At 53.1% G+C, this 26868-nt stretch overlaps 1 protein-coding gene across 1 annotated transcript in view; it reads right to left on the bottom strand.

The window, feature by feature from the left end:
* Window positions 1-26868, bottom strand: part of COL13A1 (collagen type XIII alpha 1 chain) — a 161561-nt gene that overhangs the window by 48334 nt on the left and 86359 nt on the right. The window contains exons 8-18 of the mRNA XM_033208972.1: window positions 26048-26083; window positions 25212-25238; window positions 24090-24116; window positions 18953-18979; window positions 18830-18856; window positions 17955-17981; window positions 14731-14796; window positions 10339-10446; window positions 9266-9278; window positions 8237-8250; window positions 7382-7417 (exon numbers count right to left, since the gene is read on the bottom strand). Coding sequence (XP_033064863.1) covers window positions 7382-7417; window positions 8237-8250; window positions 9266-9278; window positions 10339-10446; window positions 14731-14796; window positions 17955-17981; window positions 18830-18856; window positions 18953-18979; window positions 24090-24116; window positions 25212-25238; window positions 26048-26083 — 408 coding nt within the window. The remainder of the gene's footprint in view (window positions 1-7381; window positions 7418-8236; window positions 8251-9265; window positions 9279-10338; window positions 10447-14730; window positions 14797-17954; window positions 17982-18829; window positions 18857-18952; window positions 18980-24089; window positions 24117-25211; window positions 25239-26047; window positions 26084-26868) is intronic.

Here is a 26868-nt window from a genome sequence, read left to right as displayed (position 1 = left end):
TAATTGGCGATTTACTGTTTGTTGAACAAGCTGGGCAGGGACTTGGCAAGAAAGCACAGTCTAGAGGAAGGAAGGGGGCTTTAAGGTCAGCTCCCAGCCAAAGTCAGGCCAGGGAAGCACGGGGAAGTAAATGAAGTTCTCTAAGATTAGGCCTGGGTTCCGCTGCAGCCAGGTCTGGGTTGGAAGGCCCTAAGCAAATGCATCTGATGGCACAGGCTCTTTGTTCTCTGTAATGGAGGAGGAAGGCCTGCCTGATAGTGTGGGGAGTTTGCAGGGAGGGAGTGGAGGGATGGTGGTCGGCGGATGGCTCAAGCCTGAAGCCTGGACCAGGGTCTTTTCCCTAGGCCAGAAAAGCCAGGTGTGGAGGGCTAATGGTTTTCTCCCTATAAAGAGTTCTCAGGTCTTCCTTCCGGGAAAAAGGCAGCTCAGTTCCTGCTTCCCTGCTCCAGCCAGCTTCCACACCAGAGAGGACCAGAACTTCGGAAATTCCAGGTCCTCTGGTAATTAGGACCGGCAGGAAGTGATCCGGGGAATTACCGGGGTTGGGTGCCCCATTGAAGGCCAGGGCTTTGGAAGGGCGGCTGGCTTGTAATCTCAATTTGAGATCGGTTGATTTTGTAGTTAGTTCCAAAAAGAAAAGTCAGCTCTAATTAATCTTGGACTTTGGAGTGCATGAAAAACAGAGCCCAGAGTGCTCAGGGTGGGGGCTGGGGTCGCTTTAGTCTCCACAAGGTCTCAGATCAGAGGCCCAGATCTTAGTTTTCTTATCTTTATGCAAATAGTCTGGATGTCCCCACTAGGATTTCATAGCTTTCAAAGAAAATACTGTCCCCACACTAGCAGGCTCCTGCATCTATGGCTTCCATCTGCACGGAGCACTCAGTGGGAGTGGGAACGGCATGGGCTACTTAGGTCCTACAAGAGCAGGAGGGGTGCAGGAAGGTTTCAGGAATAGCTGTCATGGAAGGTTGGGGCAAGCTGCCTCCTCCAGGCTTTACTGGGAGTCCTGAAACCATTCCAGCTCCCTGGGGGACTCATTAGGGTGGAGTCAGTGCCAGTGGGCAAAGCACTCCACTTCCTTAATTCTTTGAAAAGAGCAACACACCAAGTACACCCCGTTCTCTGCCGCGGACTCTGCAGACACTGCTCCCAGAGAGCCTGGAGGCTCAGAGAAAGACCTGAATCCAGCTTTCTCTTACAAGAATGAAAACAGCTCAACTGCCACATCCTTTCCTTCCATTCATGGAGGGGTCTGGGGGAAGGTCTACTGGAAATCATCATGGCGTCCCTAAGGGCTGCTAAGAGGCAGATAGTAAAGTCATTCAGAGCAAGGCTTTGGGATCACATAGACCTGGCTTCTCTATTTCCTAGCTGTGGACCTTGGGGAAAATGGTCTCTGTGAACCTCAGTATGCTCACCCATAAGTAGGGAATTGAGTGAAACCTACCTCACAGGGTCATTACAAGGATTCAATAAGTTCATGCATGCAAAGTGCCTAGTACATAGCCTGGCTTGTTGAAGAGGCCAGTAAGGTAGTTACAATTGCACGAGTTATCATTCTACAGAAATGTGTCCACCACACGGGCCCTTGCTCTGGCTGGCAGATCAGAATCCTCATGCCCTTTGGCTGAAGGATTGAGAAGGAGCAAGGAGAAGGGCCAGCACGGCCACAGAATGAAGGCTGAGATGGCCGGGTGGGTGGAATTCTGTCCCCGTGACCTTCCCCAGCCCTCTAGCCATCTCATCATAGGGCCCATCCCATCTCCTCCCCAGGGCATCCCTGTTTCTGGAGAGCCCCGCTGGCCTCCAGGAGGGATAGCGGCAGTTGCAAGCACCTCTAGCCTGAAGCCCTCATGTTCCTCCTCTGGTCTGAAACCCACAGCCTGAAAGAGGGGAATGTGTGTTTCAGACATGGTCCTTCATGCAAACCCTGAGGCTTAACACCTAGACCACCACAGACATCAAACGCGCCCCCAAAGTGAGACAGACAGACCAGCTCTGATGTACTTAGAGATAAGCTCTCACCAGGTTTTGTGATCCACATACAATCTGACAATACTCGTCAATCCTCTTGACAGAGAGCCAAGGTTGTAATGTTTTAAACACGCTTTGCATCTTGCAACATATTTAAAGTAGATCAGTGTCATAAATTTGGATCAAATAGATACCACATGGGTGCACAACAATACTCGCAGTGTCTAGGCGGGAGGGCTGGCCCTGACTGGGGCATGGGGGCAGCACAGGGGCCACTGACCACACTGGGCTTTTATCTCAAGGAACTGGTGGAGAAGCCTGCCTTGTGGATCTGGCTGGCCTTTGAGAGGATGCCAGGCCCAGTCCAGCTGCTGGGGGTGGTGGTGGACATTAGCAAACTGCATAGGCTGAGAGCCTGCGGTGTCAGAAAGGTGTCTGTCCCTCCAAGTGGGTCAGATCTCTGGGGTGAAGCAAGGAAGCTCATGTTGGGGGCCCATCAGCTACCCCACAGGTCCCGCTCACATCCTGACCTCAAGAGGCAGTCACATGGCCCCTGTCTCAGCTTGGCATCCCCAGCTGCTGGCACTGTTCCTCCCCAGGGTGGCGGGGGAGGGCAAACTCATCTCCCCAGTCCCTGAGACCAAGCCACCCTTCATGTTAGTGCCTCCTCCCTGGGCCTTACTCCAAGCAGAGAGCACAGCATGGAGGAAAGGATTAGAGAGAGGACTAGGCCGGGCGCGGTGGCTCAAGCCTGTAATCCCAGCACTTTGGGAGGCCGAGACGGGCGGATCACGAGGTCAGGAGATCGAGACCATCCTGGCTAACACTGTGAAACCCCATCTCTACTAAAAAATACAAAAAAAAACTAGCCGGGCGAGGTGGCGGGCGCCTGTAGTCCCAGCTACTCCGGAGGCTGAGGCAGGAGAGTGGCATAAACCCGGGAGGCGGAGCTTGCAGTGAGCTGAGATCCGGTCACTGCACTCCAGCCCGGGCAACAGAGCGAGACTCCGTCTCAAAAAAAAAAAAAAAAAAAGAGAGGACTAATGGGCAAAAGAAGGGAGGTGGGGGAACAGCCCTCCACATCCCAGAGAAACCATTAGTAGGCAGAGGTTGGGAGGGTTGGTCTGTGCAGTTAGCTTAGCCTGGGGTGAGTCCCCTGAGCAGACATTCAACTTCTGCACCAGGGTGCAAAGTCAGACTGGCCACAGGGCTTGGACTGATGAGGCCTGGTTTCTAATTCCAGCATGGCTGTTTACCAGCTGTGCAACCTTGGGCAAAGCATTAACCTCTCTCATTTATACAATCAGGATAATGAGCTCTAACCACTGAGCCATGTAAGAACTGAATAAGTTTGAAAAAATGAACTTTCTAAAGTGGAGATGTGAAATATTGCTGCACTGCCCAAAGATGAAAAGTCACTTCATCTCAAGATTCAGAGGGGAACAAACTTCTGCCTGACCATGGTGATCACTGGCGTCAAGACATCTGCCATCCCAGTGAGGCTGCGGCAATGGGAGAGGCACTTGTAGCCTCCCAAGGAATGACCTCAAGTCCTTGGTGACAGGCCATCTGCTGCTGGTCATAGTTCCCAGTGCCAGCCCTCTGGCCTTTGGTGGACTTGGAGGCAATGGAGAGTTGGTGGCAAGATAAGAGTCCCAGAAGATAAAGGCCAGCACAGAGGAAAGGGTGCCCAGATCAGCCATGGGCTGTTGGCTTTGCAAGGCTAGTGGCTCCAGTGGCACCTACTAAAAAGACTCAGTGATAGGTTGGGAGTGGTGGAGGCAATGGGAACCTTCCAGTGACCCAGAGAGGCGGTGATGGGGCATGATGGCCTCACAGCCCCTCCAGATTCCATGAGAAGAGGCCACTGGAGAAGAGCAGAGAGGGTGGTTTGGCAGAGAAAGAAGGGTTGGGAGGCAGGACTCCAGCACGAAGGGGAAGGGTCTTCTTCTCAGTGCCTTGTGAGACCTAGGAGTGGGGATGCTTCTGACAAGCCCTGGATGTGGATGGAGAAAAGACGTGGACGAAGGTTCAAGGAGATAGAGCCTCCTCTCAAGGTCAGGGCTCAAGGCTCAGAGCTGCTCCTCTCTTAAGGGTATGGAGCCAACTCTGTTCCCATGAAGCTATGACTTCCCTGAGCTGGAAGGATTTTAATCCAGTCTTCCAGCTGATATAGAGACTTCTCTAAACACATCCTGGACCAGTCATTATCTAGCCTCTAATCGAACACCTCTGGTGACCAGAACTCCCTCCCACCTTCCCAAGGCATCTGGTGATTAGGAAGCTCCCTCTTCTGGAGCTGGAATTGCTCTTCTCGTAGAGTTTATTCATTGGCACTTGCTCTACTTCTAGTCATGCAAAAGAAGTATGATCCTTCTTCCGCACTAGAGCAGGGAGGCTCTGAGCAAATCTCCCACGTCCTGGGGACAGGAAGTGCTCCCCCATCAGCAGGGCTACACTGGTCTTCTCTGCAAATTCAATGTAGCCTGGGTTAAATGTTTCTTCCTACAATCTGAGTCTAGGATCGCCACTCTCCCAGGACGGGCCCTCTAGCATCAGGACACCCTAACCCCAAGCAGAGGATTCTCCGTATTCAGGACAGCAGACCCCATGCCCCTTTCTGGATGAATCAGTCTTGCAGTTTGCAGCAGAATGCAGACACCTGTCATGGTATAATGCTAGCCAAGGGCATCGCCGTGATGCCTGGAGACCCTCTGCTGCCCCGCAGCTCCTTCACAGCCTGAAAGAGCTGGCCCGGCTGCTAATGAAAAACCGACCCTGCGTTGCACCAGGAGGCAGTAAATTTTATGAGTCTGTGTGAGTGGATAGAGGCAACTGCGGGGGCTGATTTCCACTTCCTGATGCAATACAAATGTCTTAGTTTATGTAGAACTAATTAAAGATCTCTCAGGTCTTGCCATTTCATTCACCAGGCACCCATAAAGCCATGTGGTTATGGCAACCTCCTGACTGCAGCGTGCCAGGAATGTGCTTTGCAGGGAGTGATTCTTCCCCTTCCAACATTTCTGCCCCTCTCCTGCTGCTGCCTTTCCTTCCTGCCTCTTTTCTCCTCTTGGAAGGCTCTAGCAGCTTCCCAGGCAGGATCTGGAGGGCAGGGTTGCGCTCTTTACAGCAGGTGGTACCATGGGAAGGACCCAGACCTGGAACTGAACTCCTGCTCTGCCACTTATGAGCCAGGAGACTTTGGACAAGCTCCAGTGCTATAGTTTGAATGTGTCCCCTATAGCTCTTGTGTTGGAAACTTAATGCCCAGTGCAACAGTGTTGAGAGGTGGGACCTTTAGGAGGTGATTAGATTATGACAGCTCTGTCCTCATGAATAAATTAATGTTGCTATCGTGGGAGTGGGAGTTGTCACGGGTTAGTTATTGTGGGAGTGAATTAGTTATTGTAAGAGTGGGTTATTGTGGGAGTGGATTAGTTATCGTGGGAGTGGGTTTGTCATTGCAGGAGTGGGCTAGTTATCATGGGAGTGGTTTAGTTATTGTGAGAGTGGGTTAGTTATTGTGGGAGTGGGTTGGTTATCATGGAAGTGGGTTAGTTATTGTGGGAGTGGGTTGGTTATCATGGAAGTGGGTTAGTTATTGTGGGAATGGGTTAGTTATCGTGGAAGTGGGTTAGTTATTATGGGAGTGGGTTGGTTATCATGGAAATGGGTTAGTTATTGTGGGAGTGGGTTAGTTATCGTGGAAGTGGGTTAGTTATTGTGGGAGTGGGTATGTGATTGCGAGAGTGGGCTTGTTGTAAAAGCAAGCCCAGCCTTCTCTTGCTCATGTTCTCTCGCCCTCTCCTGCCCTTCCACTGTCCACCACGGGATGACACAACAAGAAGGTCCTCACCAGATATGGGCCCCTTGGCCGTGGGCTTCCCAGCTTCCACAATGGTAAGAAATAAGTTTCTTGTCTTTATAAATTACCCAGTCTGTGGTGTTCTGTTATAGCAACATGAAATGGACTAAGACACACAGTTTTCTTATTTTTAAAATAGGAGAATAGTCATACCAACCTCACAGAGTGCTTTTAGGGCTAGAAATAATGCAGTTTGTGTTGAAAGACAGTGCCTGGACCATAGCATGTGTTCAGTAAGTAGTGACTGCCATAAAATTATTATTGCTATTATAGTTATTGTAATGACTGCTTCTGGGTCTTTGCTCAAATTGTTTACCTATCTAAAATATTGTTTCCATTCATATTTTCTGGTTGAAGGCCCACAGTGGTAGATTAAAAATGGCCACAACCGAGTGAAGTGGCTCACGCCTGTAATCCCAGCATTTTGGGAGGCTGAGGTGGGAGGATCACGAGGTCAAGAGATTGAGACCATCCTGGCCAACATGGTGAAACCCCGTCTCTACCAAAAATACAAAATTTAACTGGGCGTGGTGGTATGCACCTGTAGTCCCAGCTACTCAGGAGGCTGAGGCAGGAGAATCACTTGAACCTGGGAGGCGGGTTTTGCAGTGAGCTGAGATCACGCCACTGCACTCCAACCTGGTGACAGAGTGAGACTCTGTCTCAAAAAAAAAAAAAAAAAACCAAAAAACAAGGCCACAAATGCTTTCTACTCCTCCAATGAAGAAGTAGAGCCTAAGACTCTTCCCACACCAATAAGACATTAGAAAATGTGATACAAGCAGATACGTGACAAGTCTTTATGCACTGGGACCTGCCCATTTTGAATGCTGCCCTGGATCTGCTGTGCTGTAAGGAAGTCTGTCTAGCTTCCTGGAGGATAAGAGGCCATGTGGAGAACAGGGGCCCCCAGCCCACAGCTAGCACTGAGCACCAGACATGTGAATGGGGCCATCTCGTCCCCTCCCACCCTTCTATCTGTCATTTGGTGTGACTGCATGAGTGAGCCCAGGTGAGAATAGCAGAATTCCCAGACTGTCAATCCACAGAATTGTGACAGAGAGTCGCAAACTTGGAATGGTTTGTTACGCAGCAATAGATAACTGATACATCCACCCATTCATCAAGGTTGAGTTCTCAGGCTGTCTTCTCCCAGGATATTTCCCAAACTTCTCTCAATCTGAAATTTGTCTCTCCACCTCCTTTTATCATGCCATGCCTTGTGACAGTAGCACTTAATAAAGTCTGCCTTCACTGGGGTTATTTGTGCAGGAGTGCTTCTGACTCTCTGGCCCATGAGAGCTGGACCCCTCCATGTCCTACATCCTTGTTGAGCACAGAAAGAACTGTGCCTAGCTGGGTCCCAGTAATCTGGCTCCCACTTATCAGGCCCTCGGGGGGCCAGTGAGAACCTTGCCTGCCTCTGTACAGGCACAGCCAACTTGGTTGGAAGGGAGAGACCCTCTTGGGTCTGAGGTCCAGTAGGCCACTGATTTGTCCAAAGTCCTGCCCCACTTGGATCCTTCCCCTCCATCTTACCTTCCGGCCGTGGTAGCCCTGGATCCCTGGGTCTCCCTGGGGAACAAAGAGAAGGCCATTAAAGAGGTTTTCCCACTGCCAAACTTTGACTTGTGCTATTCCCCACGCAATACCATCCCTCTTCCTCTCAATGACTCCAAGCCCCCCTGCCCCTTCAACACTCATCTCCAGGTTTCCTAGGAGCAACAGCTCTTAGCTTCCTCTGAGGCCAACACAGATTGTTCTACTCTTGAGAACCAGCTCCACTTTGCAGAGGCTGAGGAATGGTGGGAAGAGTCACTTGGGTAGGGACCCAGGAGACCTGATTCCACTGAACATGGACAAGCCACTTTCCCCCAGGGCTCTCAGCTTCTGCATGTATAAAACAGTTGGGCACAAGCAGTGCTTGGCATCTTCTTGTCCCCAGAGCCCCAGGGTGCCCAGCTTCAAAGGGAGAGCCTGTTTGACATTGTGGGCTTCTGGGTGAGGGTTCTCTGGAGACTGGATGACCCTAGAGGTCTCTTCCCATTCTGACACCTTATAAAACACTATTTTATTTGGATATTGTGACGGTGTTCTGGGCATGAGCTTAGAGTTTCCAGCTAGACACAATGCTCCTCAGAGGATGGACTGTGCCTTCAATGCAGGCCCGTAGCACTTGCTTCATTGGCCTGGGCACACAAGAAGTGAAATTCTTGTTGGAACCAAATTAGTTCCTAAGAGGAGGGTGGTGTTTTGGAAGTGGGTCAAGCTTGATCCATCTCTCAGCTGAGATCCCTCTCTGCTCCTGCCTCAGTCACCTTCTGTGCTGCCTCCCCCTCCCTCCTGCAGAGAATTCTCCCACCTGTTCAACACATCACCCAGAAGGACACTCACCTTTGGTCCAGGAGCCCAGGTAAGCCCTGTGAAAGCAAAAAAAAAAAAAAAAAAAAAAAAAAAAAAAGGTGAGTAGAGCTGGTTTCCACTGGTAAATGGTTGGGGCTAGCCATACTTACAGTAGGCCCTAGGGGCAGAGTAGCCCCCAATAGCTATGGCAAGAGAATAGGCATGCTAGCCACAGCTGTAGCGGATCCAGAAGGCGATCTGAAACCTGCTGAGGGCACGTGGGGATAACAGGCTTATGTCCCTCTTTGCAGCCATGTGGGCGCCGTGGGCAACTCTTCTGTGCTCGCCCATGGAAAGTAGGTCAGCGGCATCATGCTAAATTGACAGTGTGGTTTGGTCCAGATCCTCATTCATTCACCTCCTAATTGGAACCCCTCCCTAGAAAGCCGGCCTTGCCCAGCAGAGCCTTGGTTTTGCCCTTGGTCCTGCCTGCCGGCAGAGGAGCCCTCTGTCTCCTTCTGCCTAGGGTGCTGTGGGCATGGCAGCTGGCCACAGTGAGGTGGTGTGAGTCGAGGGAGAAGCCAGGGAAGGCTGGCTCCACCGCAGCCTTGGGTGTAGGTGTGGACAGCAAACGTGGGCTGGAGAAAGCCATGATGCCTGAGTCTGGTCTGTTGCAATTGGTTTAAGAAACATGCTCTCTGGTTTTCTTTTTTTCTTTTTTTTTTTTTTTTTGTTGTTATAAACAATCTAACAAAGAAAACCACCTGGCTTGGGTTCAGTGAGTGAGAGCCCGAAGTGTTAGGAGGGGGGTGGGTGGAAAGGGCAGTGGTCAGCAAAAAGTGAATTCTGAGCACTTTTTGGTTTTCTTGCCTTAGTTTGGTTCTGTTTCCTAAGTTTCCCTTCCTTTCAGGTTTTCCCATCTAAAAACTGGTGGAAATAAGACTAATCCCCCTCTGTGGGGTGCTGGGGAGAAATTGTGGAAAAATTAAAAATTCATTGTAGGGGTCAAGCATTGCAGGGGTCATTGTGCTGGCCTTCCCAGCCAAGGTGGGTGCCCTGTTCGGCCATAGCTATGGCCCAGCCCAGGGAGACCCTATTACAAGCTTCAAGATTGAAAGCTGGGCAGCCAGGGGGCCCAGACATGCAACCAGGCCATCTAGAATGTGGCCGTACACACAGAGTGCTATTTGTTGGGGACATCCTGGCCTCTGGGATTCCACCTCTGGGACTCTATTCCAGCAAAACTATCAGAGATGCGCACAAACATGTTTCTTTGTCTATGTTCCATTCTTTTCACAATGAATTTATGGTGCTTTTGTCATAAGAAGGAAAAACGGGTTTTGTTTTGATGTTTCTATCACATGGGAAAAACATTATTTAAAAAGCATTTTGCCCTTTACCTGCCTCTCCAATAACATTAGTCTTATGGGTGGGAGGAAGACCCGTTTTCTCTGAAGTCCAGGTACCCACTGAATTATTCTGTCCTGGGGCTTTGTTGTATAAATTGGGCTGAGAAAGAGTGGAGTCTTAGCCAGGGCTTGAACATGGGTAACTTGGTGACCACTGGGCTTGACCTGTCACTTGAATGTGGTCCAGCCTGGCCTCTCTGGAGTCCTCCAGGCAGTGGCCCTGCAGGCCCTGCAGGCTTGATGCATCCTCAGGCTTGGTGCAGGGCTCTTGGCTGACTGGGCCTTCAGCTCACTGGCAGGTGGCCCAGCAGTGTGAAACCTGCACACACCCCTGGAAGTCTTGTTCATTGGGGTGCCAGGTAGTCAGATGACCCCTCACTACCTCCTTCAAAACCCACTGCCCCTGACTCAGGTTTTCCTAAGGGGCTCAGGGATAGCCATCAGAGGTGCCCTTGGGAATTCTCTTTCCAAATTCCTCTCTGCTGGGGCTGGGAACGGGGCAGGTCGCTGGCGGTCTCCTCCCTGGAAGGCAGGGGACGTGGTCCAGGCTGTGTTTCAGAGCCAGAGTGCAACGGGTGGTGAGTGTGCTGGGGATGAATTGCCCCTTGCGTGGTTCACCCACATCCAATGGCCCTGCCAAGGCATTTCTGCTTTTTGTAGGGGACCCACTGCCTATTCAAGGTTTGGAGGTTTCCAGAGAGTTCTTGGGACAAGTCTTGAAGGAGAGAGGAAGGGAATACTTACGGGTGGCCCCATGGGTCCTGGCAGTCCTGGGTGCCCCAGAGGTCCACTTGGTCCAGGGGGGCCTGGGGGCCCTGGTGGACCTTGGATGCTGGCTTGGCTCTGTTCACCCTGAGGTTCATGGAAACGAATGTTAGAGGGAAGGCCCCCAGAGCTGCAGAGCGGCCCCCACCCTCAGGCCATGCACCCGGTGAAGGCCTGCTGTGATTTCTGCTGGGAAGGCATTGGTGGTGGGGGGAGGAGAGGGTGGCATGATGGTGATGATGCTGTGGTAGTGGTGATGACATGCAGTGGCTGCAGTGGCTGGTGGCAGTGAGAAGAATGCCAAGATGTTAGATCCCTGAAGGTGGGGCTTCCAAAGAGGACTGGCTGCAGAGAGACATTCTGTGGGGGCAGAGGCAGAGGAGCGAGTGGGAGACAGCCCCTGGCCCAACCAAAGGCCTGCTCCCAGCCTGGCCAGATAGCCTGAATCTTCAGCCTGAGCCTGCCTGTGTCACCCTCCCTGTGTGGCGAGGCACAGGTCTCCCTAAGCCCCAGCCTCTCAGCCGTAGAATGGAAACAATAGCCCCCGTTTCCTGTCTCAGCTTTTTGCTGTCTTTGACTGTCTGACCCAGAGGATCAAATGGGATCCTTAGGTCAAAGCCCATGGAATTTTGTTTGGCTCACTAAACAACGGAGCAAGAGACTTTATGTACAAAATTTGAATTGGTGGCTTCTGATGAAACACTGGGAACCCTGGCTATGCTGGGCCCACATTCCTACATCCAAGGAGTGGCTGCCTGTTAAGTGGGGCCTGAGTTCTCTGGCTGCTTTTGTCCTCTCCCTCCTAGCCCTTCTCACACACAGCCTGCTTCTGTTACTTAGGTGATCTGCCTGGCCTCAGAGGGCAGTTGAGCCTGCAATCTTTGGTTTCACTGAAAGAGTTTGGAAGTTGTGTGGAAATGCTTTATGCTGTGTGGGGAGGCTGTTCTGAGCCCAGCCTTCCCACCATACCTGTCCCCGGGATGGACTGTGAGCCCAGGGAGGTAGGGATAGCATCATGCTCCCCCAGGAGGAGGAGACGGCCTAGTGCACATGACCCAGATCTCAGGGCTGGGGCAACACAAAGTAATCTTAGATCTAAACCAACCCTGGCTCCTTGGTTTGTTATTTTCTTTTCTTTTCTTTTTTTTTTTTTGAGACGGAGTCTCGCTTTGTCACCCAGGCTGGAGTGCTGTGGCTGGATCTCAGCTCACTGCAAGCTCCGCCTCCCGGTTCACGCCATTCTCCTGCCTCAGCCTCCCGGGTAGCTGGGACTACAGGCGCCGCCACCTCGCCCGGCTAGTTTTTTGTAGTTTTTAGTAGAGACGGGGTTTCACCGTGTTAGCCAGGATGGTCTCGATCTCCTGACCTCGTGATCCGCCCGTCTCAGCCTCCCAAAGTGCTGGGATTACAGGCTTGAGCCACCGCGCCCGGCTTTGGTTTGTTATTTTCTAAATGACCTCTCTGGGATCAATCTGGGCTTAGTTCTTGTGAGGAGGGGTCCATCCCTGCAGATGGGCTGAAGCAGAACCTCCTGGCAGGTTGTGGGAGCTCCAGGGTAGAGGCTGGGGGATGCAGGCGGCCAGAGTTCCAGGCCGGCCCACTTTTCTCAGAGGATCTCTGCAAGCCCCTATGACACACCGGGACTCCTGCTTCCCCATGTGAGGAAGGCAGCTGATGACGCTTGCTGCGAACTCTAGAGGGAAGTGGTGGTGATAAATTGGAGAGCACAATCTGGGAATGAGAAATGTAAGCTTTCAGCAAGACCTGCTTGCACCATCTTTTGACTGGAAAACCTGTGGGCGGATGGCATCTCGCAGTGTCACTCTGGGTCCTGGGCCCTATCCTGCCACACCCTCTGAGAAGCCACTTTAGGGCTCAGGGTGGCCATGCAGAGGAGGCAGGTGCTGAAATCACTTTGGCGGCTGCCATGACTGCAGGTCTCCCACCCGGCTGCATGTTGGTTGTTGATAAGTCTCAGGTGTCAGTGTTCTTCTGAACCGAGAAAGGCTTCACTAAGCCTCAGCCTTAAGAGGGGACCAGTGCAGCCTCCTTTTCAACCACATTAAATCTGGTTCCACTGCTTGGGTCCCGGAACCTCCTCGGAATCCTGTACTTTGTGTGTTTATATTTTTCATGGGTTTTCTACATTCACGAGATGGGGGAAGCTTAGTCTCAAGAAAACTCCTGAGGTCCTTTCTGACTATGAAATTCTAGAATCTTCACAACGTCACAAGTCTTATGTTACAGAAGAGAAAACTGAGACTCCGAGAAGTTGAATTCCCTGATCAAAGTCACATGGGAATTCAGGGTGGCGCCAGGACCCAAAGTTGGAACTGCAGACTCTTCCTATTCTTTCCAAGTAAGCCCCCAGCAAAAAGGGCTCACTGTCTACTCTTTCTGCATGTTGGAAATGACCTCCAGCACCATCTGCCAAGCACATCGTATCTCATATAAAGCTTCCTTTTTCAATGAATCTTAGTCCCGATGTTTAAGCGGCTTGCAGAGTCTGTAAAATCAATACTGGCTTATTGATAGAAAATGGACAAGCATTTTTATGTCCCATAGTGGCTGAGAGCACACAAAAACCTGATTCTGAAGGCAGAATCTGCAGCAGGCAGCTCAGAGGTGCCTCCTCTTCTTTCTCTACTTTGGCAACCAGGTCAGGATAGCACAAAAAGTTCTGGCTTAACCACTTCTTGCTCTTGAAAAGGAGGCAGTAACATGCAGTGGCCTGGATGGGATCCTGCACCCCTCTCGATTTCTTCCTTTGCAAAGCGGGGGATAATGAGGTGGCTCTTGTGGGGAATGCACGAGATAATTTGCATAGAATTCTCACAACAATGCCTGGAACCCAGCGAGGGCTCAACAAAGAACAGCTGATACAACTAAGGCCAGGAGGGAGGTCGCTGTTGGGGTCCAGGAGAATGGCTATTCTGAGAGTGTGGACTCAGCTCTCCTGGAATGGGGTCTGGCACAGGCTGGGGTGGGTGACAGAGGTGGGCCTGGTGCTTCTGAGCTGCTAGTGGGCCTCCTGAGTAGCCAGGCTCCGGTGAGTGCTCGGGCACATGGAGGCTCTCGAGGATTTGGCCAGGCGTAATGTAATATGTGGCCTGTAGGCTTGGGTGGCACTGGAGTCACGTGTCCCTCTGTATTTTTAGCCGTTAATTGGTGGGATTTTTCAGCCTTGTTCAATCAGGTGCCTGAACATCCAGGCCCTTGGGCTCCTGACTCCTGAGTCAGGCCGGATGGTTGCTCAAGGCTCTACAGTCAGGCTTGTAGAAAGCGGCTCAGAGCCCTCCACTGCTAGCATCCCTGTGCCAGGCGGGGGACCCAGTGCAGCATGAGAAAGGTGAGGAGCACGAGGGCAGCCACGGACCACCTGGCCTGGAATCAAGCTGTGATCTTTTGAAGAGCAGAGGCCAGATGGCTTTGTTCTTTGTGATCTGCTCCTATCCCAGCCTCCTTGGGTTAGGAAGGCAGGAAGAAGGAAGCACTTGCTCACCATGTGGGTTGTGGACTACATTCCCACCACAAATTCCCTTGCTCCCCAAACTCAGGTTACCAGGGATCAGATGCTAAGGAGTCTGCATTTCTAAGCAGAGAGGAGGTAGGTCCAGCTGAGAGAGCCCTGGATCTGGGGTCTGAAGACCTGACTTCAATTTCAATTCTGCTTCAAGGCCAGTTTCAACTCTGCCTCTTACTGTTAGTATAACCTTGGGCAAATCAGTTCACTTCTCCGAGCCTCATCCTTATCTCCAAAATATGAATAATAGTAATAATAACAGCTAACAATTATATCTCTTAAACTGTGCCAGGAACTATTCCAAGTGCTTCACATATCAACAACAGCCCTGTGAAATAGACACTGTTATTATCCTTATTTTATAGATGAGAAAGCTGAGACACAGAGAGGTCAAGTGACTTTCCCCAGATCACACGGCTAGTAACAGGCAGAGAGACTGGGTACAAATCCCTGCTCTGCAATGTACTGGCTGTGTGACCTTGGCAACTTGGTTAACCTCTCTGAACCTTGATTTCCTCATCTGTGAAATAAGGATGATCATGCCTAATTCATAAAACTGTTGGTGAATGAAATATAAGCATGCCTGCGAACTGGGTAACAGGGTGCCTGGCACACACTGACAGCTTTTGTTGGTGGCTGGTGTGAGTAATCATTGTGTGGTGATAGTTGTGGGTCTTCTGGGGCCTGTGTGTTGTGTATTTCCATGTCTATGGTATACATGGGCCTATTTTTGTCTAATTTAATTTTGCTGAATTAGAGTGAGGTTCTGGCTTTGTCTGCAGCCCCAGCAGGCTTGCCAGGCCCCTCGGGAAAGCTACACATGGTCTGGACAAACGGGAGGTGTCTACCTGGAACGTCCGCCTTTTTATGACCGGGGGTGGAGCCAGTCGCACTGAATTGAGGAGAGGCAGCAGCTGAGGAGAAAGATGAGTTGGAGGGCCAGAGGGCAAAGGCCAAAGATCACAGGTATTCAGATCGATGCCAAAAGTCACCAGGGGGGCAGGGCGGCCAAGAGGGACCGGAGCAGAGGAAGAGAGAAGAGAGATTAGCGTGCACATGAGGAGTGGGAGGGAAGGAGTGGACAGGGCACTCTCATGGCTTGAGGGTGCAGAGCGGAGCTTGCCCTTGGATGGCACAGCCGTCCCTTGGGAGGAGTTGTGGCCCTCAGTCCACATCCGGCCTCGGCCTCCAAGTCGGAGTTTGGGGTGTTGACCAGCAGCCCCCGGAATGGGACAATGGCCCTCCATGGCCAGGCTTGCCCTCCGTGGCCATGCTGGGCTGCAGAGGCTGCTGGACATGCAGCCCAAAATTGCACTGCCAGCCCCACCCATCCCTGCTTGGTGGACAGAAGGGAGCCAACTCAGAGAGTCTGGCCAGGGAACCACTGGGCCCGTGAAATTGGTACTTGAAGTTGGGCTGGTGTGCGGCTGGTGGGTTCTTTTTTTGGTTGAGCAAGAAAGGCTGGTGTCAGCGCATCTGGGGAGGGTGGTCAAGGACAGTGCCAAGCCCAGCTCCCCGGGAGTTGAGCTGGCTGAGGGTGCGGCCAGTGTGGGCACATGCTAAGTGCTGCTGAGGGCTCACCCTGGGGCTGCAGGGCCTGGAAAATAGAGGCTGGGCAAAGATATCTCCAGAACGCTCAACCACGTTTTTGTGGGAGGCAACTTGCAGTCATATTATCTAATGTGATTTTCATTTCTGGAAATTCTTGCAGCTTCTAGTCCCTCTACCCATTGAAGCTGATCAACCCATGGTTTTAGGAGGCCCTTAGAGCCCAGGTGAAAACAAAGATGGCATATACTGTCATCAGCTGCTTGTTTTTGAAAGTACTTAAATCACACTAGACTCCTGGGATGAGTGTTAAGAACCAGGAGCTGTTTGGGCTGCGAATGCCCCCAGCTGGGGAGCGGGAGCCCAAGTGTGGCCTTTCCAGGTCACAGCTGCTACCTTCTTGGACAGTAGTTGCACACAGACCTCCACCCACTCCTGCTGCCGGGGCCTGGGGATGTGCAATGTTGGGCTGTATGTTCAGGAAGCCTCTCAGTGGAGAGGGGCCCGGAGACCTTCCAGAACCTACAAACCTTCAGGGCAATTATCTGGCTGGAGCGCAGAGCTGCTGGCATGCTGCTTAGGCACTCCTAGTTTGGGAGGGGATGGAGGTGGCAGAGACAGGGCGACAGGGACCGTGATGGGAGAGCCCACAGACACCAGGTCCCCGCCTCCCCACCCCCCTCCTCTCCCTCCCTGGGGAAGCCACAGGCTGGAGTGGAGGAGGGGCCACCTGGATCTCTTGGTGTCTTCCAGGCCTCAAGACCTGCCACCCCAACCCTGCCTGCAGACCCCTTGGAAAGCCAATAGATCTCTAGAAGCCCCCTGATTTTCTACCCTCTTCTAAATAAACTTGCTCTCCCCCTCAGCTGGGACCCCAAATCTACTCCCCCACCCCATGCCTGACATGTTCCCCAGAATGCCACCGTCATGAGGCCAGGCTTCACTGCACCCTGTGGCCAGGGGTCTTCTGCAGCCTTCTGTCACTGTGCCCTTCCCTTTCCTTGTGTTGGGCTGAGGAGCAGAGAGCCCTGCTCCCACCCCATCCCAAGTGCTCACTGAGGACGGGTGACACACTACCAAAGCGTCTGCAGTTGTGTTGTCTTTTGTGCTGGGGGATGTTGTCTTTCTTTCGGGTAACATAACAATCCTGTGAGCCTATCGTTTCAAATAAACACAGCTGACCTTCTATTATTGTATCAGGATCAAGCTGGCCGGAACACAAGGGCCCCTGCATCCCTGGAGCACATGCCGCTGACGGGCTGGCTCTGACTGCGCTGCTGCTGGCCTGCCTTCCTCAGCCCCGGCCTAGCACCGCCGCAGCCTTAAACCCATCCCAGCCTCTCACGTACCAGACTCACAGTGGTTCCCTGGCCCAGGAACCCAGACCTCAGGTCTGTCTTCCAGCCTCCTGAGGGTCTGGGCAGAGGCTGGGCCCTGCTAGCATGGCCCTCCTGATGGCCTTCTAGAGTCAAGCTGATGCTGAGCTCCGGCTTATGTCTGTCTCCACTCCCAAAATCCCATCAGCCGGACCTGCCTGGCAGGGCTGGGCAGCCAGGGAAGCTGAGCGCCATGGGGCACATGACAGAGGGGAGAGACGCCTAAAGATGCTCATCCTCCATCCCTGCTGTCCAGGTCTGGGAGCAACGAGGCCAATCCACAAAATGAGGGGCATTTTTTTTTTCTGGGCCTAGCTCACTGGGGCTCCTGCTGGAGGAAGCTGTGCGTATCTTGCTCTCCCCTGTCCCAAGATCGACCCTGCTGCTAGAACACAAGTTTGAAGATTCCTAACAGGACAGCAGCAGTCTTTTGGGTTCTGTGTCTTGGGGTGGAGCAAGGAAAAGGAAGGAGGAGGCAGGGGTGGGCAGAGGAACCATCTCAGCCTGAAATCCCCACCCTGCTTGGAGAAGGGCTTCCTCTGTTTTTAAAGAGGCCAAGGAGAGACTTTATCCTTGAATTGCTACAGTCAGTCCCCGATTATCTCCCATCATCGAGGTCTGGATGTGAAACACCATCATCTGATAAAATGACTAATCGAAAAGTCCCACTTTTTTGGCCATGGCTAGGCTGCCGGACATCACCCCCCACCGCCACACACACACACACACACACACACACACACACATACACACACTTGCACACACATGCTGGATGGGTGGGGAGTCGGACTCACACAAGTCACGCTGCCACAGAGGGCCATGTGCAGAGGAGCCACAGAGCTCCACACACAGCAAGAGACTCCAACATACCGAGTCGGCCATACGTACAAAGGGGCAGATGTACAGACATGCACGGATGAAGAACAGCCCCATACAGCCCATGGCCAGAGAGACACATCAACTGCTCCCACCAGACGCACTGCCACCCCAAACCCCTCTTTCTGACTGCTGAGTGCAGAGGGCACTGGGAGCTCCTGTTCCCCCACGATCCGTTAGGAAGTGGAGACTCCAGGGAGATGAGGCTGAGCTGGGGGCTGTGCCCCAGGGATGGATCAAAGGGCCTTGCTCAATTTTAGGGGTTCACTTACCCGGTGTGGGTACTCTCCACACTGACCCTGGGAAGGAGAGAGAAGGGAAAGGGGGTGTTAGGCACTTGTTGGGGGTACCGGTCTCTCAGGGCACCCCCAAAACTTCAGGACATGCCACACATCTCACCACTCACCAGCCCTCCTGCTCTAGCTTTCGTTTGAGCCCTCTGAGGCAGGAGAACTAAGTCCCTCCCTTGCCCCTGGCTAGCAGCAGGGAAGAAACTTCCAGGGCCTCTCTGGAAGTGGCCCCATGGAGCCTAGGGGCGGAGCTTCGTCTTACACCACTTGCCATAATGGCAGAGTCGGGAGTTATGCCCCAGGCCTGGCTAAAGATTGATCCTCTAGGCAGGCCCACCAGACAGCCCTGAACAGAAGCCACTGGATGGGAGCAGCTGGCACCATGGGGGCCCCCAAGCCACCTTCTCTGAGCTGGGAGCACCAGGCCCCTGTACCAGTGGCCCAAGGGCAAGCACAGCAGAGTCTCTATCAGAAATTCAACAAGACAGAGAGGGCAGGAGGCCAGGCCAGTGGTTGACAGATTGGTGCCTCAGAATCCCAGAGGCTCACAGAGGTGTCAGGGAACACCATGGGGTGACAGCTGGGAGGGGCCCAGAAAGAGGCTGAAGAGGGCCAGGCTCCAGGAGGACCCCTGGAAAAGGATGTCACCCGGGCTAGGCTCCAGGAGGACCCCTCACTCCAAGAAAAGGGTGTCACCTGGAGCGGCGTCAACCGAATCTATTATGTGGCACCTCGGGGGCTTTCCTGGCTTTGTCAATTAAAACTGAAGTTTGAAAATAACCACTATTGATCCCTTTCTACTGACTGGGAGACCGTTTCCTGAGATGGAGACTCTAGGAAACCTCCACTGCTCTTACCTTTTCTCCTTTTTGTCCCTGAGGTCCCTACAAAGAGACGGAGATGAGAGAGTTAGAAACCGAAGCTGAGGTCACAACCACCTGAAGCTTCTCTGCTGGGAAATAGAAGGATGAGGTACCAACCGGCTGTCCTGGGGGACCCGTCAGACCCTGTGGGAAGCAAACATACACAGATCAGTGGGCAGACAGAAGACGGGCAGTCAGGGACACCTGCCTGGGTGGGGATTGGGGCTGAATCCCGAAGGCTGGGCCAGCCATGGCCAGGTCTTCCCATGCCTACCACATTCAAGGTGGTGTGGTCTCATCCACAGTCTCAGCTTCTTCACCCCCCAGTGGGCCGGACTAGGGTTGTGATGAAGAACAGATGGCATCTTTCATCCATTCCTCCAACCACCAGCATGTCATGGGCCAGCTATGGAGGGGCTGCACCTAGAGGTCAGGGAGTTTTCTGCTCCATGGGACCCCCTGCCTCACATGCACCAAGCCTCTGGGAGACACTAGCACATTCCACCTCCTGCTCCCAGGCTGCAGTGAAGCCCACTGAACCAGAAGAGCTTCTGGCCTGGGGGGCTGGGCCGGTGCCTCAGACAATGGGGGCCTTGGAGAAACCTTCAGCAAAGAGAGAGAGCAGGAAGTTGGCAACTGAAGTCATGTTCTGGACTTCTCTAAGGATTATGAGGGGTCTTGAGGTTTCCTTCAAGGTTGTCTTGTCCATGCAGGGCTAGGAAAGGAGCTGGGGTCGGGAGGGACCCTTGCTGTCTGAGGAGGGCCCAGCATGCTCTGGCTCTCTTAGGAGGCTGCACCAAGGCTGGTGGAGGGAAGAGGAAAAAACAAATGCCTTATGAGCTGAGGATCCACCCTGAGGCTGGCTCTTCAGGTATGTGCCTGTGAGGGACATGCTCGTATCCACTCCAGCTCCTGAGCGAGGTGACAGAGACAAGGCCTCGTGGCTCAGTGAATGGTGGCACTGGGACAGGAGCCCAGGTTTGTCTGACGGCCAAGGTCCAGCTGTTTCCACTCTGCCGAATGCTGGGAACTGGGCCAGACCTTGGGAGTCAGGGCTTCTAGACTTGGCTAGAGCCATAAGCAGGTCCCTTTGAGTTACCAGTCTCTTTGGGGCCTGAAGCATCATGGATCCCCATGGGTGCGTCCATCTGGGAGGTGGCTGCAGCATGCCATGATGTGCAAGAGCCTTGCTCCTGCTCCCGACTTGCCAAGAGGGCCACCTCCAAACTGGGAAACTCCCAAGAGCATCACTGGAAGGGAGAAGTGGCCTTTGGGACCATCCATGTGGCCCTCCCAGCCCATGTGGCTGGCCAAGTGTTTATTTATCTTTTATTGTTTTATTGAGACAGGATCTCGCTCTGTTGCCCAGGCTGGAATGCAATGGTGTGATCTCAGCTCACTGTAGCCTCAGCCTCCTGGGTTCAGGTGATCCTCCCACCTCTGCCTCACCATTAGCTGGGTCTACAGGCACTCACTACCATGCTTGGCTAATTTTTCTATTTTTTTTTCTGTAGAGACAGGGTTTTGTTATGTTGCCCAGGCAGCTCTCAAACTCCCAGACTCAAGCAACCTGCCCGCGTTGGCCTCCCAAAGTGCTGGGATTACAAGTGTGAGCCACCACGCTTGGCCTGGCAGAGTGTTTAGAATGAAGTTCGGCAGCACATGATTCACCCAGCAGGGAACCTGGGCCCAGCCCACAGGTGACCAGGTCATCCTCTGTCAGGACAGAGATATAAGTGTGATGGGGGAGGGGCAGGCGGAGTTTCAGGACTGCAGAGGCTTGGACAATTGAGACCAGACATCCCAAATGGTGGCCCAGGGGACAATCGTGGCCTTCATGGGGATTTCGTTTGTCCCACATGGTTTTATTTCAACTAGTTGCCAACACTTAAGACCAAGCAGAGTGCAAATAAAAACTTGGATTTCAAGTTTCTCTTAATTATGTCGAGGCCCAACAACACATGGTACCAGTTCTCTCCAGCCAGGCAGCGCCTGCCCCTTTAAGGGCCATGGCCCCGGGTGACGTGCTCAGCACTTGCCACCAGCCCTCTGCTAACCGCTACTGAAGCATAGCTAAGGCGCCTGTCTGCTTCTTGTGTGCTAGGCGTGTGGTGAGTGCCTGGCGCTCCTCACTCTTCCGACAGCCCTGTGGGTGGTGGGTGAGATTTGGACTCAGTCCAGGTCTTGCTTTACAGCCCTTATGTCATTCCTGAGTCTCAGAACCCCCAATCTTGTCCACCCCCAACTGCACTATTGTACAACTGTGTCCTCCCAACACTTCAACACCTTATTTCAGGTTATTGGGAATAATGTGAAGTGGGTGGGGCAAAGGTGACCCCCTTTTGACAGGTAAGGATGCAGGTTAAACAATGAGGGTGAGTGCCAGTGCCCCAGTAGGACGCCAGCAGAGGGGAGAGCATCTGGGGCGGGAGACAGACAGATGAAGAGCGGGCCAAGGTAATGATGCTGGACAGCGGTGGGCAACTAACAGCTCGGGTACCCATGCCAAGCCAAACAGGAATCGGATGGCTCTGTGGCCTGCCAGATTTGATGAGACAGATAGGTGATCTATCCTACTGATGTGGGCTCAGGAGAGAGGGGGTGGGCCTGCCTTTTCTGTTGAATTAGCTCTGATCCCTGAACAGACAGGCGGTCAAGTGTGTGGGACAGAGGGATGGTGTGGGCAGAGTGAGGACAGGGAGAGGGGCCCCATGGAAGGGTCCCTTTCCTCCAGGACAAAGTGCTGGCAGCTGAGAGGAGGTGTGATCCGGGGGTAGACCCCACAGCATGGGTCTGAATCTCAGCTCTGGTATTTAGGAGCTTTGTGGCCTCAGGCAATGTACTTAGCCACTCTGTGCCTCAATTTCCCCTCTCATGAAGCGGGATGATAAGCTGTTATGAGGATGCCAGAGTGCTGCCTAGAAGATGACCATTATTATTACTTCTGGGGGGCCTTGGGCTACCTTATGGTAGCATAAGGCTGCCAGAGAGGAAAAGAAGCTGGGACTGAAGGGATGAGCACCCCAAACCCTTTACGCCTCTCTAACAGTGCAGCATGGCAGTTTATTCCTGTCTCCGTCTCCACTATTCCATACACATACGTTCACAGCATGCCTAGGAATGGGGTAGGGGCGGGAGGAAATGCATTTGCAGCGGAGGCAGCTGTGATGGAGAGGAAACCTTGCTGGGGGACCTGGATTCCAGCGCCAGCTCTTCTGCCACTGCCTCAGGGGCCTTCTGCCTCCAGTGCTCTTCCCCCAGTTCTGCAGACATGTCAAGGATTTTCCTACCTCAGGACGTTTGCACATGCTGTTCTCCCATGTCCAGAAAGCACATTCTCATCCCTCTTTCTATTTTCTCTCGGTTGAATCCTCGTTCTTCAGGAATTAGTTCAAAAGTCTCTTTCTCAGAAAAGCCATCTCTGACCCTTGGCCTGGGTGAGGTTTTTGTTATACCAAGGTTTCCAGGGTACTAGGGATTATCTTTTTATAGCACTCATTGCAAAGCAACTTGTTAGTTACGTGAGTGATTATTTAAAAGGATGTCTCCCTAGTAGACTGTGAGCTACAGATGGCAAAGACAGTCTCTCTTGCTCCCGTCTGTATCCCTAGCACCTGAAGTAGTGTGCAGCACATTTTAGATACTCCATAAAAAATGCATTAAAAGAAGGAAGGTGGCAGGAAGGCTGACAAAGAGTGAGGGAAACAGAAAGGGAGGAAGGTAACAAAACGTGGAGGGAAGGAATTTGAGAACTGTGTTTTGAGCTTGTTTTGGACACTCAGCTGTGTGACTTCAGGCAAGTTACCTAGACTCTCTGAGACTTGGCTTCCACACCCGCCAAAAGGGATTCTAGTAAGACCTGGAGCACAGAGTTACACTGAGGATTGAGACAGTCATGCAAAGTGCTTAGCCCAGTGCCAACCACATGGCAAACCCTCAATAAATGTTAGTTGGATCTGAGTCAAGAGGACAGGTTGGGGCCCAGAGGGAGCTGGCAAGTTAGGAAGAGCTAGGCTGGAGCCCAGGCCTTGCAGCCAACACTCCGCCATCCCCCTTTCCATCCACGAGATTGCCTGCCTCCCTCGGTGCCCTGGCAGTGCCCCAGTCATGGGTCAAGGGTTGTCTTCACACCAGCGCTTGGAGCAAGGCATGAGCCAGACCCCTGCTGAACAGGGACAGGGGGAGCCTGCTGCATTGCTTTCACCACCCTGCACAAACTCCTGGCCCACTGACCTGTGGAGCAGGAGGTGGTCCCTCACAGTGTAGGTGTGACCTGGGACTTAGGAGGCAGAAATTGCATCCCAGCTCAGGGCTGTTTTTTTTTGTTTGTTTTTGTTTTTTTTAAAAAGCAGGGATTTATTGAAAACCAAAGTACACGCCACAGTGTGGGAGCAGGGGCCCATTTGCTCTTAATGGCCCATCAGTTCCTGCTGAGACCTGGCCCACTGTGAGAGTGGGCAGCCCTTCATTGCCTTCTGGAAGGGATGGTCTGTGGAGACAGCAAATTTATTTCCAAAGCTCTGCAGAAGGTAGGGGCCAGGAGAAAGGTGGGGCAAAGGTGTCTCTCCACCTTTTCGGGGCCTGAGGCACTCCAGTTCCCCTGGGCAGATCCATCTGGGTGGCGGCCACGGGATGCTGTGACATGGAAGAGAACACCTTGCTCCTGCTCTCGACTTGCCAAGTGGCCCAACATCCAATGGAAACTCCCAGGAAGGCATGGGGAGAGGAGAAGGGGTCTTTGGGATGGTGCATGTGGCACCCCCAGCTGAGATGATCCACTGGGCACCACTAGCCCCAGTGGGGCAGGAACCCCTGGAGTCCTGGGGTGCCTCAGGGCACAGCTAGCACTGGGAAGGGGTTATGAGGCCTTGAGGGAGCTCAGGCTCAGTAGAAATGGTGCCTCCTATAGAAAGGGTCCCCTGTGAGTGCAGATGAAACCTTGTCTCCCAAGGCCCATGCGAGTGTGGTTTGAGAGCACTAAGCTGGACACCGACTTTTGTGTGCTACCAACCAGGTATGCGCTCTCTCTGGATCTCCCATCCTTATGCTCCAGATGGAGAAGCCCCTGCCCATTTCTCCTCCCTGCATATTGATGTGAGGATCCAGGGCATTTGGTTTACGTAGCTGGGGAGTGACCAGCACGGGCAGCCACTCCTGTTGTCCCTGCGGGACCCACTTTGCAGTGCTTGGCTGTGCCTGTGAGGCTAGGCCAACCCCCACCCATCTTGGGAAGGCAGGAAAGCTGGGCTCTTACCATGTCGCCCTTTGGTCCTGGGTGGCCCTGGAAGGAGAAGAGGGTGAGTACCAGGCGCACTGTTTGCAGCCCAGAAGTTCCACCCCCTGCCCCCGTGCTCCTCCCTGCCCCCTGTGCTCCTCCCTGCCCTCCGTGCTCCTCCCTGTCCCCTGTGCTCCGTCTGCACCTTCTGGCTTGTGCACTCCTTCACCCAGTCCCTAAGGCAAGGTCATTTGCTCACTGCCCCTCACTGGGCCTCACTAGTAGCTGCCTGCCCTTCAGAGAGCAGGGGTGGGGGTAGTCTCCCTAGACCCCGACTCTCACCTCATCCACATGTCCAGGGTAGCTTCAGGAGATGCCTGGTCCCGTGACATGAGTGGAAATGATTGCTGGCGCCCCTGAGCTGCACTTAGCTCGCTGGCCTGCAGCTGGGGAGTGACTGGGTGGTGCTAGGGTCCCTCAACTGAGAGAGGCGAGTGGTGGGACCGGGCGTGGCTGTGAGTGGGGCTGCATTCCATCCACCCTGAGGGCTTTGGGTGGGGCATGCTCCCTTCCAGCTGACTTGTTCCTAGGACTGGGGAGGGGACTTCTTTCCCCCAAGAACATTTGTGTCAAGGAACCAAGTCCAAAGGATTGAAATGAACGAAGAGAGGCGCTATGGTAGGAAGTAGTCTCCACGTGGACTTGAGCACACGTGTGGGGTCTCAATCGGGGAGGGAGACCCTGACCTCGAGGACAGGGCCATGGGAGACACAGGTGCTGAGGAGCAGGGGCAATCGTGTGCACAAATGGCCAGGCTCTTCAGACCAGCTATTTGACCTCCATACCCTCCACTCTACACACTGCCTACTGACCTCACCCCCACCCCACCCAGAATTACCCAGGGATGCATCTTGCTTGGATTCTGAAAGCCAAGCTGGGCAGCTGGGGACCTGTGCCCTGGGGAAGGCCACTGGGGGGGGTCAGGGGTGACTCAAATGGCCCCCTCCACTTCCCAGTAGTGACAACCTTCAGCCCCAGGACTTTTCCTTCAAAGTAAAGCATTTTCCATGGAGTCAGGGTCTCGCAGAAGAACCAAGAGATCCAGGATCACTGACCTGCAGTGAGGGGGAGGAGCCCTCCCCTGAGAGCGGGTCCACTTACCGGTTTGCCGTCCAACCCAATGGGACCCTGAAACCAGAAAGGCCAGATGTAAAGACTGAGCATCACAAGCCTCCTGCCAAAGAGGCTGCCTGGGCAGTGGGGAAAAGCATAGATTCTGGATTCTGGTAAGTTGGAGCTCAAGGCCCTGCTTGACCACTTACTTGTTCATGTGACTATGGGTAAGCCTAGGCCTCAACTTCCCATCTTGAAATGGGGTTGAGAATAATAGAATGTTGGATGCCAGGTACACAGCACAAGAGAAAACCCAATGGGTGACCTCCCCATTAATGTCAAAGACTTCACCCTTGCCCTGAATGCAGAGTGGGTGGTGTGTTCCTGGAAATCAGGGGCTGGCCTGCATTGAGGCTGGGAGAAAAGCGAACTTCTCCCTCTGCTCTGCCTGTCAGAACCTGTCTTAGGCCCCATAGGCAGAGGTCAGGGACACCCAGGTGGCCACCCCTCTGCCTTCCCCACACTGGATCTCCTCGCAAAGCCCGGGCACAGGCTGAGCTGCGCGTGTTCTCCCACAGGGCATCGTCCATTCCGCGTTCCCAGGTCATGCTGGGGTTTATCAGCCTGTGACTTCACTCACCTGGGGCCTGTCCTGCTGCCCCTTAATTTGTGGATTTGCTTCCCTGTGTTTATTCCTTGCACTGGGACCTGACTGCCAAGCTACTGTCCTGAGTTGGTGTCCATGAATGGCTGTAGAAGCAAGTCCTTAATGACCAGAGTTTGGGAGAGAAAGAGTGGAACCAGGGCTGACCTCAGATGAAGTTTAACCTAATCAGGCCTACAGACCACCTGGGACACAGCTAACTTCAGCCTTCTCCGCTTACCGGAAATCCAGGAAAACCCCGAGTGCCTGGTTGACCCTGAAAAAAAAATAACAAGAGACAAGTGAGATAGAGCAAGGAGGAGATGCGGCCAATCCCTAGCCCTCTGGTTCGTTTTTGCTTCCATGACTCTCACTCTGTGATCGTCCTTGGGGGAACTCACTGTAGTTAGTGGGCTGGGAGGGAGGGTGGAGAAAGATGAAATGGAACATCACAGGAAATCTCCTGCGGGGGCTGGGGGTGGGGAAGGAACAGAAAGGGGCCAGCGTCCTTTGGGTCTACTTCTGGGAAGCAGCCCCTGGAGAGCTCCTCAGCACTGTGTATGCATGGCTTGTAAACAGACGCATGGGACAGTGGGGCCAGTGGAGACTCAGACCGCAGCACACGGAACTCCTGGACTGCCATCCTCTAAGCCCTTTTTAATTTACACAGTCATTGCTCATGGCCACTTGTCTAAGGATGGTTTGGCTATCAGAACCTGACCTTCAAAATGTGTATTTTCAGGCTAGACTAGGTCAGGTTGCTCCTGTTCCTCTCACCCTGGCCAGCAGGCTTCTCCTAGCAGTTGGGCAATCTCTGAGGATTCCCTAATCTTTGTGGGATGCAGAGCAATCTATGCCTATTTTCCTGGAGGTGCAGAGTGCAACACAAATAAATATTTAGGGTGGAGACTAAAAGCAGGTTCACTGGCCACAGTGATTTATGATCCAGTGGTTTATGATCAAGATTCAGGACAAAGGGGATGTGATGAGATTAGAAGAAGCACAAGGCTGTGATGATGCAGGGCTGAGGAGGGATGGCCAGGTGGTCAAGGGTGATGGAGA

The sequence above is a fragment of the Trachypithecus francoisi genome, unplaced genomic scaffold, assembly GCF_009764315.1.
Source record: "Trachypithecus francoisi isolate TF-2019V2 unplaced genomic scaffold, Tfra_2.0 Lachesis_group9, whole genome shotgun sequence".
In the NCBI taxonomy this organism is placed as follows: Eukaryota; Metazoa; Chordata; class Mammalia; order Primates; family Cercopithecidae; genus Trachypithecus; species Trachypithecus francoisi.
This window is presented reverse-complemented; position numbering and strand designations above follow the sequence as displayed.